Source organism: Schistocerca americana, chromosome 6, assembly GCF_021461395.2.
Source record: "Schistocerca americana isolate TAMUIC-IGC-003095 chromosome 6, iqSchAmer2.1, whole genome shotgun sequence".
NCBI lineage: Eukaryota > Metazoa > Arthropoda > Insecta > Orthoptera > Acrididae > Schistocerca > Schistocerca americana.
Genome location: NC_060124.1, coordinates 287088861 through 287102301, shown reverse-complemented (window position 1 = coordinate 287102301; position 13441 = coordinate 287088861). Strand labels below are relative to the sequence as shown.

Sequence of the window (13441 nt, the reverse complement as noted above, 5' to 3'; positions counted from 1 at the left end):
TTACACTGCATTGATGTTATTCCCACATCACCTTCTAACACCCTACCACAACAAAGGTCAAAAATTAATTATGATTGTAGTGTTGCTCACACTGCTAAATATTGCATTTTCGGGCAACAACAAAGTTATATTATGGGGCAGGTGTCATTAGAGCACAGTTAATAAAGTCATTTCTTGAAATAATGGATAAACTAGGCACTCATCTTTTCGTGTTTCCCACGCTGGTCTCGTTGTGAACTCATGGCTCAATCGTCGAAAATCTAGGTAGTGATGATTCCAAGCTCGGATGCAAAGAGGCCTAGGTGTTGTTCTGCGATATTCAAAAGTTTTATAGATGTGTTACATAAACCATTCTCGAAGATTAAACTTTTGCAAGCTAGGACGATGGTGATGTAAAAAAGTAATCAGCACCTCGAATTTAAGTAACACTTCTTTTTTATTACTTTTGTTGCAATATCACTTAACTCGTTTCAAAACATCACTTCACAATATAAAACATACTTGAAAATATCTTCCTCACTATTAAAGTTCACATTTCATAAACTGACTACAATTTCCGTCTTTTTAACATGACGACCAGAGCTTGACTCTCTAATAACTGCTTACGCGCCCAAAAAACAGAGTTACAAGTACGTCAAAGATGATAGTGACAAAAGAAAGAATACACATAAGAATAACATCATTGCAATATATACATATCGATGTATCGGAGTACCTCTACATTAATGAAATCAAATCTAAATGTTGTCATAGAAATATGTTAACTATTTTACAGAAAAACAGTAGAATATTGTTGGTATTGAGAGGTTGAGGTGAGGTGCCGTAATGGTTACATAATTCAAGTACCATTACAACCTCACTTTGTAAAACTTCACAAGAGAACTAGAACTGTAGTCTCAAGTGTTCCACAATCAGTGGTATTTATGTTTATAACTGTTTACTATGTCTTTTGACCTCAGCCTTCATTAACAATGTTGAAAGAAGCAATGGTTTACAGAATATGATCAGAAGAAGCAAAAACCACCAACGACCACAAAAAATATTTTATAAATAAAAGTGAAATAAGTCTAGTATAAAATACTCTAACTGGAGTGAGGATAAAATGGAAAAACCAGTAATAACTGGTTCACATTCAGGTAAAACTTCAAATAATTGGGTGTTTGGTACTTTTCAAGACCTATGAAACCAATGGATATTCCAGTTTCATTTAGTTTTCTCCTTCATTGGCGATCCAGGCACACTATCCTTGCTTGGAAATTGCTCCTTGTATTTGGCTTTCTATATCTTTGAGAATAGAACTTATGTATGATTTATTTTAATCTCTACAATATAATAATTTCCTGTGAAGAGTTTATGAATAGTTCCTCAAGTTTTAAGAGTACACTTTTCCACTCTTATCTGACTGTATAGGAAAGATTCAATGACTTTCACAACCTTTCATTACTGTTTTTTTTGCTGTCAATTTTCTGAATGCTATGTGTATCAACATTCCTTTTCATGTTCTGGCCGTGTTTCTGCCATACATTTCTGACAATGAAGTTCCCATCTTCTGTACTAATTGGAAACACATTAAAGCTGATTTTACCTTTTGTAAAATATTTATAATGGTCTCCATTCACATACAACTTCTTTCTGTTTTTAATTTTATCAAAGCGAGAAACTAAATAGATCAATTATTACGCAGAAGTGTAAAAACTGCTTTTGCATTCAGTTGCACGATTAAGTATAAACTGCATTCCGACCAATATTACATAAATCTTATCATTTAAAACATCTTTTGTTGTTATGCAGTTCCTGCAAACAATTAACATAATTATGTATCGGCAGTTGACTTCACAAAATGAAGGCTGATTTGTGAGTAAATTACCTCTTTCCGTAGAACTTCTGGTGCAAGATATTCTGGTGTTCCACAAAAAGTGTTGGTAGTTTCAGTAGGCAGTAACCCTTCTTTAGACAGCCCAAAATCTGTAAGTACAACATGGCCCTCAGCATCCAGTAACAAGTTCTCTGGCTTAAGGTCACGATACACAATCCCACGTGAGTGGAGGTAGCCAAGAGCAGCTGCTATCTCAGCTGAATAAAAGCGCGCTCTTGGTTCGGTGAACACACGTTCACGCTGTAGGTGGAAAAATAGCTGAAACAAAAAGATGTGTCACACAGTAATTTCATGAAATTATTCAATCTTTAAATCCGACAGATTTACTAATTGATTGGCAATGAAGGTGTTGGGCAAATAAGAGCATATATTATAGTTGTTACCCGTGGTCTAGGGGTAGCGTCTGATTCATAATCAAAAACATCTTCGGTCCCGGGTTCGATCCCCGCCACTGCCTAAATTTTGATAAATAATCAGCAGTGGGGGCCAAAGACTTCCGGCATAAGAAGTCAGCCTCATTCTGCCAACAGCCTTGTCAAAGAGGGCGGAGGAGCGGATGGAGGTTCAGGGCACTCTCTTGTCCTAGGGGTGGGAAATTGCCCCTAAAGGCGGAAGAATCAGCAATGATCAATGACATGAGGATGCAGAAGGCAATGGAAACCACTGCATTAAAGACACATAACTTGTATCCACAGGACATGTGGCCTGTATTTGAAGAAGTGTCATGATGATCTCTCCACTGGCAAAATATTCTGGAATAGTCCCCCATTCGGATCTCCGGGAGGGGACTGCCAAGGGGGAGGTTACCATGAGAAAAAGATTGAATAATCAACGAAAGGATAAAGTTCTATGAGTCGGGGTGTGGAATGTCAGAAGCTTGAACGTGGTAGAGAAACTAGAAAATCTGAAAAGGGAAATGCAAAGGCTCAATCTAGATATAGTAGGGTCAGTGAAGTGAAGTGGAAGGAAGACAATGATTTCTGGTCAGATGAGTATCGGGTAATATCAACAGCAGCAGAAAATGGTATAACAGGTGTAGGATTCGTTATGAATAGGAAGATAGGGCAGAGGGTGTGTTACTGTGAACAGTTCAGTGACCGGGTTGTTCTAATCAGAATCGACAGCAGACCAACACCGACAACGATAGTTCAGGTATACATGCCGACGTCGCAAGCTGAAGATGAACAGATAGAGAAAGTGTATGAGGATATTGAAAGGGTAATGCAGTATGTAAAGGGGGACGAAAATCTAATAGTCATGGGCGACTGGACTGCAGTTGTAGGGGAAGGAGTAGAAGAAAAGGTTACAGGAGAATATGGGCTTGGGGCAAGGAATGAAAGAGGAGAAAGACTAATTGAGTTCTGTAACAAGTTTCAGCTAGTAATAGCGAATACCCTGTTCAAGAATCACAAGAGGAGGAGGTATACTTGGAAAAGGCCGGGAGATACGGGAAGATTTCAATTAGATTACATCATGGTCAGACAGAGATTCCGAAATCAGGTACTGGATTGTAAGGCGTACCCAGGAGCAGATATAGACTCAGATCACAATATAGTAGTGATGAAGAGTAGGTTGAAGTTCAAGACATTAGTCAGGAAGAATCAATACGCAAAGAAGTGGGATACGGAAGTACTAAGGAATGACGAGAAACGTTTGAAGTTCTCTAACGCTATAGATACAGCAATAAGGAATAGCGCAGTAGGCAGTACAGTTGAAGAGGAATGGACATCTCTAAAAAGGGCCATCACAGAAGTTGGGAAGGAAAATATAGGTACAAAGAAGGTAGCTGCGAAGAAGCCATGGGTAACAGAAGAAATACCTCAGTTGACTGATGAAAGGAGGAAGTACAAACATGTTCCGGGAAAATCAGGAATACAGAAATACAAGTCGCTGAGGAATGAAATAAATAGGAAGTGCAGGGAAGCTAAGACGAAATGGCTGCAGGAAAAATGTGAAGACATCGAAAAAGATATGATTGTCGGAAGGACAGACTCAGCATACAGGAAAGTCAAAACAACCTTTGGTGACATTAAAAGCAATGGTGTTAACATTAAGAGTGCAACGGGAATTCCACTGTTAAATGCAGAGGAGAGAGCAGATAGGTGGAAAGAATACATTGAAAGCCTCTATGAGGGTGAAGATTTGTCTGATGTGATAGAAGAAGAAACAGGAGTCGATTTAGAAGAGATAGGGGATCCAGTATTAGAATCGGAATTTAAAAGAGCTTTGGAAGACTTATGGTCAAACAAGGCAGAAGGGATAGATAACATTCCATCAGAATTTCTAAAATCATTGGGGGAAGTGGCAACAAAATGACTATTCACGTTGGTGTGTAGAATATATGAGTCTGGCGATATACCATCTGACTTTCGGAAAAGCATCATCCACACAATTCCGAAGACGGCAAGAGCTGACAAGTGCGAGAATTATCGCACAATCAGCTTAACAGCTCATGCATTGAAGCTGCTTACAAGAATAATATACAAAAGAATGGAAAAGAAAATTGAGAATGCGCTAGGTCACGATCAGTTTGGCTTTAGGAAAAGTAAAGGGACGAGAAAGGCAATTCTGACGTTACGGCTAATAATGGAAGCAAGGCTAAAGAAAAATCAAGACACTTTCATAGGATTTGATGACCTAGAAAAAGCGTTCGACAATATAAAATGGTGCAAGCTGTTCGAGATTCTGAAAAAAGTAGGGGTAAGCTATAGGGAGAGACGGGTCATATACAATATGTACAACAACCAAGAGGGAATAATAAGAGTGCACGATCAAGAACTAAGTGCTCGTATTAAGAAGGGTGTGAGACAAGGCTGTAGCCTTTCGCCCCTACTCTTCAATCTGTACATCGAGGAAGCAATGATGGAAATAAAAGAAAGGTTCAGGAGTGGAATTAAAATACAAGGTGAAAGGATATCAATGATACGATTCGCTGATGACATTGCTATCCTGAGTGAAAGTGAAGAAGAATTAAATGATCTGCTGAACGGAATGAACAATCTAATGAGTACACAGTATGGTTTGAGAGTAAATCGGAGAAAGATGAAGGTAATGAGAAGTAGTAGAAATGAGAACAGCGAGAAACTTAACATCAGGATTGATGGTCACGAGGTCAACGAAGTTAAAGAATTCTGCTACCTAGGCAGTAAAATAACCAATGACGGACGGAGCAAGGAGGACATCAAAAGCAGACTCGCTATGGCAAAAAAGGCATTTCTGGCCAAGAGAAGTCTACTAATATCAAATACCGGCCTTAATTTGAGGAAGAAATTTCTGAGGATGTACGTCTGGAGTACAGCACTGTAGGGTAGTGAAACATGGACTGTGGGAAAACCAGAACACAAGAGAATCGAAGCATTTGAGATGTGGTGCTATAGACGAATGTTGAAAATTAGGTGGACTGATAAGGTAAGGAGTGAGGTGGTTCTACGCAGAATCGGAGAGGAAAGGAATATGTGGAAAACACTGATAAGGAGAAGGGACAGGATGATAGGACATCTGCTAAGACATGAGGGAATGACTTCCATGGTACTAGAGGGAGCTGTAGAGGGCAAAAACTGTAGAGGAAGACAGAGATTGGAATACGTCAAGCAAATAATTGAGGACGTAGGTTGCAAGTGCTACTCCTCTGAGATGAAGAGGTAAGCACACGAAAGGAATTCGTGGCGGGCCGCATCAAACCAGTCAGTAAACTGATGATCAAAATAAAAAAAATAAAATAAAATAAAAAAAATTGGAAGATACTACTATATACATATCAGCACCAAATCCAATTATGAAACATAATGAAAACTTATTGATAAGACATGGGATTTTTAGGACCTACACCTTATTTTTTTTTTTCTATCTGAATGGTTATAAATGACTTGTGCAAAGAAAACATTAAATAAATACTCCCAACTTTTGATTTTGTTGCTTCTTTTTCAGAGTAGCACCTACTCTTTTAGCATTCTTTTCTTGTCTCTTGTACATTCTTTTTGAACTTAAAACTCTTAGGTCTACTGATCATGCTGCAGAACAAAATTATTCATCCCTTTGTGAAACTCCAGCTAGGTATTAAAATATATACATACAACACAGTAATTTTAATAGATTTAAACGACAGGCTGTGCAAATGTTAACTGTTTCTCTCTTTCTCTTATGTAGCTCCTCAATTTAAGCCCTCAACTTATTCTCTCCAATCCTCTATTTTCTTGGATCTAATTGGGCTGTGTATTGCTAGCACTGGGCATTAGTCTGCTCCATGAAAAGACATTATCCAAAAGATTAGATACTTGTTTACGTATCTGTTTACCACTGAACACCTATATATTCAGTGGTTACATTTACTCCTTCCATCATTTGGCCATCATTATTTATAAGTGGCTGTAGCTTCATTTTGGACACACTTTCCACGCAGATCAAAAAGCTGCAGATTTTCTTTATTACAATCTCCTGGCTGTGGATTATTTGCCATAATTTGCTTTTTCACCAAAACCATGCACAAGGTCATGACAGCTGTCAAATTGCATAGTCTCACGCATATGGTTGAAGGCATTAAAACTGCCCCTATTGCAACTGACACTGTCATTTTTGTCACAATGTGATTGTTAGGTAAGAGCTGGAACCATAAGATAAAGGAAGGAGGTATTGCAGTGAGTGTGCACACAATGTTACATGAGTATGTGTGTTAGGAAAAACTGATGTGTGTCATTGTCAAGTTAATTAATGGATGACCTGAGAATATTTCATTTAGCTCTGTCCAATGCTGAAAAATTGTGGTTTAAGTTGAAGGACATTACAAATTGCAGTTTGTGTAAGTATGTTATACGTAAAGTAATAAAAGATGGCATAGGCTCACTGTGACATAATGGTCTCATTCAGCAAATGTTGTGAATACAGAAGTGACAAAGACGACGATGGCGACCACTAGCAATGAGATCATACAGATACAAATTTTAATAGCAACTCATGTAACTGTGAAAAGGGCCATGCGTAATGTTAACAATAACTTGTAACACTCAGGTCCTGATGAAAGGTTTATAACAGAATCCTAAGAAGTTCTGGTCATACATAAAGTCAACAAAGGGATCTAAATCTTCCATTTTCTCTCTCATGAATCTTTCTGGTATTGAAACTGAAGAAAGGAGGTGAAGCATAAGTTTTGAGCTCCGCTTTTCCAAAATATTCGCAACATAGGATACTACTGTACCAATGTTTGGCCTTGTTACAGACTCACAACTGAGTGATATCAGTATTAGCAGCCCCAGTACTAAAAATAATTAGGATTACTCAGTGCATATATGGCATCAAGTTCTGGTGGAATTCCAGGTACATGTTACACTGGATATGGTACAGAATTAATTCATTTTCTAGCTCAGATTTAGCAATAGTCACTGGCAAAAGAGTGCAGGTCACTGATGTCTGCCTGCTGAAGGATCCCAGAGCATATATAAATTCAGACACTCATTGTTCCTGGAGGAAAACAAGCTTGTCTCCAGGAATCAGCATAGGCTCAGAAAACAAAATCTACTTATGTGAAACACAGCTTGCTTTATCCACACACCTCTTGCAAGTAACAGAGGCAGGTTAACAGGCAGCTCGGTCTTACTAGATTTCCTAAGGCATTCGACACTGTACAACAGCAACCACTAACCAATACATAATCATACAGAGCTCTTTGCAAATATGCGATTGGCTTGAGGAATATTTGACTAATAGAACCCAGTACATCATACTGCATGGCAATATTCCACAGAAACTAAAGTAACATCAGGTGTGACAAGGAAGCACAATAGGACATCTAATGTTTTCAATGTACATAAACAATTTATCAGATATCATCAGTAGGGACTATAACAGTGATCACTGACAATACTGTTGTATACAGGAAAGTAATGTCGTCGGATGATCATCAGGAACTGCAAGAAGACTTTGGCAAAATTTCCACTTAGTGACATCAATGACAGCTCTCTTTACAGTTCTCTGTCTTTTTTACAGACATTGTCTTACATTTATAGTACAGTATACTCTCTGTTATTCAGGGTAATGTAGGGGACAAGATGCACGAATAACTGAAAAACACAAATAACCAAGATATTTTCAAGCATGTATTCTCCATGATGTCTACTGGAGGGGCAGCAGCAATAGCATCATTGGCCAATGTCTGCGCGCACTCCAGGCCATTAAATCATTACCCTTTCCTATATTTTAATTTTCAATGAGGTTACAGTAAACAAATATTATTAGAAAAAACAAACATTACTGTACAGTATTTCTGTGATTAGTAAAGCAGCATTATTAATACAAGTTGATAAGAAGTACCTTCAAAGGAAATATCTGAAATGAAACCACAACCAAATCGCGATAGATGAAAATGTTAGCTGTTGGTAGCAAACCACTATACACAAATGCTGACAAACATTACCTTCTCGAATCCACCAGAAATAATGTTATAGTTAAATATAATTTGATTATCCAAAGGACGAAGCAAGAAAGTCACAAACTCGCATTTCAGGGAAGAGACAGCAAGAGAGTATTAGAAGGAAAGAAACACCAAAACATCAATAGCAAAGTGGTTTTGTTCTTCCCCTCCATTACTTGTTCCTCGCATTCTTTTCTCTACCTTATACACTAATAAGCCATGACGTTATGACTACTGCCCTCCGTGACATTGGGTGCTGCCTGGTGGTGGTGTGGGCACGTGACACAGTAATGAAAGTATATAAATGGAGGAGAGATAAGATATGAGCTGCAAGAGAGGAAATACATTCAGACAAGCAACTCTGACAAAGCGCAGAGTATTATTACGCAAAGTCTGAACGAGTATCTCAAAAACTGTGAAGCCATTCGAATGTTCACGTGCCACTTTCTTGAGCATCTATGGAAAGAGGTAGGACGACAGTGAAACTACCACTTGCTTCATGCTTGATGTCTTCCCCAACAGTGATGTCAACTTTAAGAAGTATAACTGAGTCTCGGAGCCAGAACTGTGCTACCGTGGTTTGAGGAGCATTATAGTGAACTAGTGCTGATGAATCAGTGACCAAACGTTCCTGATGTAAATCCCATGGAACCCATTTAGGTTGCTATTAGGCATCACCACCATGTACACAAATCAGCAGCCTGTTATTTACATGAATCACATGACCTATGCGTAGCCATCTAATGCCAGATACCTCCAGGAAAAAACCAACCAACAAGCTGTCAGATCCCTGATATGCAGAATCAGTGATGTATTTCATTCCAAAGGAGGACAAACAACCTATCAAGAAGGTGGTCATAAAGTTTTGGCGCATCAGTATCTACACTATGTACAATATTTCCATTACCTCTTATTTGTCAACTGCCCTGTGGAATTTCACATTTCTCAAGTCTGCAAATATTTTATGTTGCTTGTTTTTTTTTTTTTTTATTATGAGGGCTACCCAGAAAGTAACCAAAGTTTTGGTTCACTGTAGTGGTGTGCAGGGCTACAGCCACTATCTTGGTGCTCGATACGCATCCAGTGGTGGTAGTGTGTCACCTGTCTCTCTATCACTTTGCTTTCTAAGACACGTTAAAAAGTGTGCAGCACTAGAAAATCCTGTCACTTGTGAGGTGCATTCTGTGATTAGCTTTTTGTTGGCAGACAATGGCAAAAATACTGAAATTTATCACAGCCTATGTGATGTGTAAGGAAAAGAAATAATGAGTGAAAGCCAAATGAGGCAATGGTACACAGATTTTAAAAATGGCCACACCAATGTCCATGAGGATGACCACAGTGGTATGCCTAGCCTTGTGACCAACTGACTGACGATGAAAATCAATGAAAAAATTAGTGAAAATGTTGTGTGGTTGAGAAGCTTGTTTACTGCAAATATTGTGCTAGGCAGGTTCCCACAATCCTAAAGGAAGACCACAAAAACCAGACCAGCTGCAGCACTGACCTTCACTTGAAGATTATGAGAAAAGTGGTAACAACCATATTTTAACTGGGGATGGGACTTGGATAAGCACGTCAGTTGTGAAACAAAAAGGCAGTTGACAGAATGAAGAGAGAGAAATTCTTCCAAGAAATGAAGGAAGTGTTCGCAAATGCTGTCAGTAAGAAAGTTCATGGCCACTGTGATTTGGGACTCTAAGGAAGTGGTTCTTGAGGATTTCCCTGGATGCAGCAGAATGATTAACTCTTAGGGGTTTTGTCAAAGACTCACAAAGTTAAGGCAGATGATACAAAAGAAGCATTAGGGAAAACTTGGAGCAAGCATTTTGTTTTTCACGACAACACACATCCACACACGGCCAATCACATCAAAGAGCTCCTACAGAGTTTTGGATGGGAAGTGTTTGATCATCCATCATACAGCTCAGATTTTGCAGTGAGTGACCATCACTTCTTCCCAACAATGAAGACATGGTTCACTGTATAATGTTTTGATACTGATGCTGAATTGTATGCCACTATAAACCAGTGGTTGCAATCGCAGGCGGCAGATTTCTACAAATATGGTATCGAACAACTTGTGCCACAGTATGAGAAGTGCCTCAAATTCAATGTCTGTTATGTAGAATAAATAGTTTAATAGCGTACCTTTAAAATGTATATAAAAAATTTGTTTTTTATATTGTTAATTTTTTTTATTTCAAATGCCTTACTTTTTGGATAGTCCTTGTACATCTTTCAATATTAACTTTTACAAGCTGCGACATTGTCGCGAATAAAACAGTGACCCGCATATACAATAAGTTTCCTTTAATTTACGTCTATGGTCACAAACTTTTTATTAACAGATTACCGGTTTCTTCAGCTGAAAGAAAGGCTCTATGAGAACTGAGAGGAGACCAAGATATCATCCTCTTCCCTGCTAACAAAGGAAATGCTATTGTGCTTCTCTCATGCAGAGAATATAGTAGCAAGATATACAAACTGCTCAATGATGTTGCATACTGTAAATTAAAAAGTGATCCGACGGGTAGGATACAGAGAAAGACTTTGGAACTCATCAGGAAGAGTTCGATTCCAGCACTAGTCACCAAGGGTTTGCGTCAACAGGATGCAGTTCCTTCTAGACTCTATGGATCACCCAAGGTCCATAAGAATGGGGTGCCTCTACGTCCCATTGTAAGTAACATAGGAGCATCTACTTAATTTGTTCCTAAATATCTGACTCCACTATTGGGGCATCTCATAGGCAACAGCGACCATCATATTCAAAACTCTGAAGATCTCATAGGTCACCTGAAAACTCAGACTGCAATCGTCCAATCTCTTAATAAGTTTTGATTTTGTGTCTTTATTTACAGAGGTGCTCTTGCAGGGCTCTTTACAGCTCTTTAGCAACAAGTTTGAGGAGGACATAGTGGCATTTTTTAAACATGTGCTTACTTCAACATACTTCTTATTTCATGACCAATATTTTGAACAAGTGGACGGTGTGGCCATGTGAAGCCCTCCATCTTCTGTGGTGGTCAATTATTTTGTGGAGGACTTTGAAGAAAAAGCACTACAGCCAGCCACCCTGAAACCCTCTTGTTTTCACTCTGAAACTCACTTGTTTTCTGCGGTATGTGGGTGATACATTTGTGGTGTGGCCACATGGACTTTTCACTATACCTGTGTTTCTTCAGCATTTAAATTCGCTCCATTCAAATATAAACTTCACAATGGAAGTGAGGAAAAGTGGTAATTTACCTTTTCTTGATGTTTTGGTACGAAGGAGAGCAGATCAAACCTCGGGGACACCATGTCTACCACAAGCCAACCCATACAGATCCATATTTGCAGGTCACAATCTGCCACCATCCTGCACAATGTGGTAGTGTATTATGTACGTTAGTTCACAGAATGCAAGTGGTATCTGGTCCTGAATGCCTGTCGAGTGACATACAACATTTGAAGACAGTGTTCCGAGAAAATGCTTGTTCTGACACACAGATGAATAATGTATTCAGGCCCAAGCGAGTTCAGTCTATGGAGCAGAACGAAGATACCAAGACACCCACCACTTTGGCATTTTTGCCATATTTTGGTGCCATGTCATCAAGAATCTGAAGAGTACTAGGAAGATATGACATTAAGTGTGTTTTTCGAACACCTGCAAAACTGAGGAACCTATTGGATTCGGTTAAGGATGATCTTGTCCTGAGAAAATGTTGTGTGTACAACATCCCTTGTCAATGTGGGACTGCATGTATAGGCCAGACATGTCACACAGTACAAGAACGCCGCCATGAACATCAGTGACACACAGGCCTACGCCAATTGGAGAACTGCAGAGCACTGTCGGAGTACAGGAAATCACATGATTTACGAAAAGATGGAAGAAGTTTTATCCACGGGATCATCTTTCTGGGATTGCTGCATTAGGGAAGCAATACATATCTGCACAGCTGATAATCTACAACACAGATGTAGGATTTCAACTGAGCACAGCCTGGAACCCTGCATTGGCTGCTATCAAATTACGCCGAGAAAATTAAGATTTTTTTTTTTTTTTTTTTTTTTTTTTTTTTAATATAACAGACCCAACATAGCATTGGTCTAACATTTTTTTTCTTTTTTAGTGAGTGCCACCTGGCCACACTGTTAGTATACATAGCATACAGAGCACACGCAGGAAGACCGCTCTGTGATTTTTGGCAGAGAGAATTTGAGTATGGTGCATCTATCTGCAAATCATTGCACATTCTTCACGTGCACGTTCTATATACAAAGCGTCAATGTGTGGATACCGTCAGAAAAACATACCTAGCCACCAGCACAGAACCACCTGAAGATGTCTGACTGTTGCACCTGAAGATGTCTGACTGTTGCACCGAGGAATTTGCACATCATCATTTGGCGGCAAACCCGTTAATACTATTTACAACATACTCACGGGAAAGCTTTAAAGTCTACATTCATACTGTGTACATACTGAATCGTAAATGTGGTCGCACAGATTACTTGCCTTATAAATAGTTGCCCCTGTAATGATATGAACAGTGAGCAGGCTTTCAAAATAAAATTACTATTAACAACAAACCTACTGGAGAGGAGCTGTTTGTAGTAAGACCAAAGTCCAGTTGAAGTGTCTGCATCTTACAACAACATTCTAATAATAATCATTATGTTGTTGCTGTCTACACTGTTAAGTGGTTTGCTGCAGCTCCCCAGACTAGTCCATCATTGTTCAAGTCTCTTGGTCTCTGCTTAACTACTATAGTATCTATTTAAACCTCCTTACTGTCTATTCAAACTTTGGCCTCCCTCTGGAAGTTTTACACCTTTGAAATTAACTCTTCCTTGACACCTCAAAACGTGTCTGACCAGTCTTTCAGTCAAATTGTGCTATGAAGCTCTTTTTTGCCTGTTTGATTCAGTATAGCCCTATTAGCTATCTAAGTATGTAATCTTCATCGTTCTTCTGTAGCACAACATTTTGAAAGTTTCTAGTCTCTTCTTGTTCCAACTGTTTATCGTCCGTGTTCCTCTTCTGTGTAAGGCTACACTACAGACAAATACTTTAAGAAAATACGTCCCAACATTTAAATTTATATCTAAAATTAAATTTCTTTTTTTCAGAAATGGTTTTCTCTTTCTTGCCTACCTGCATTTCACAC

At 38.8% G+C, this 13441-nt stretch overlaps 1 protein-coding gene across 2 annotated transcripts in view; it reads right to left on the bottom strand.

The window, feature by feature from the left end:
* LOC124619732 (serine/threonine-protein kinase Sgk2-like) overlaps positions 1-13441 on the bottom strand; it is a 100809-nt gene that overhangs the window by 42259 nt on the left and 45109 nt on the right. For both annotated transcript variants that reach the window (XM_047146300.1, XM_047146301.1), the window contains exon 7: positions 1868-2134. In XM_047146300.1, coding sequence (XP_047002256.1) covers positions 1868-2134 — 267 coding nt within the window. The remainder of the gene's footprint in view (positions 1-1867; positions 2135-13441) is intronic.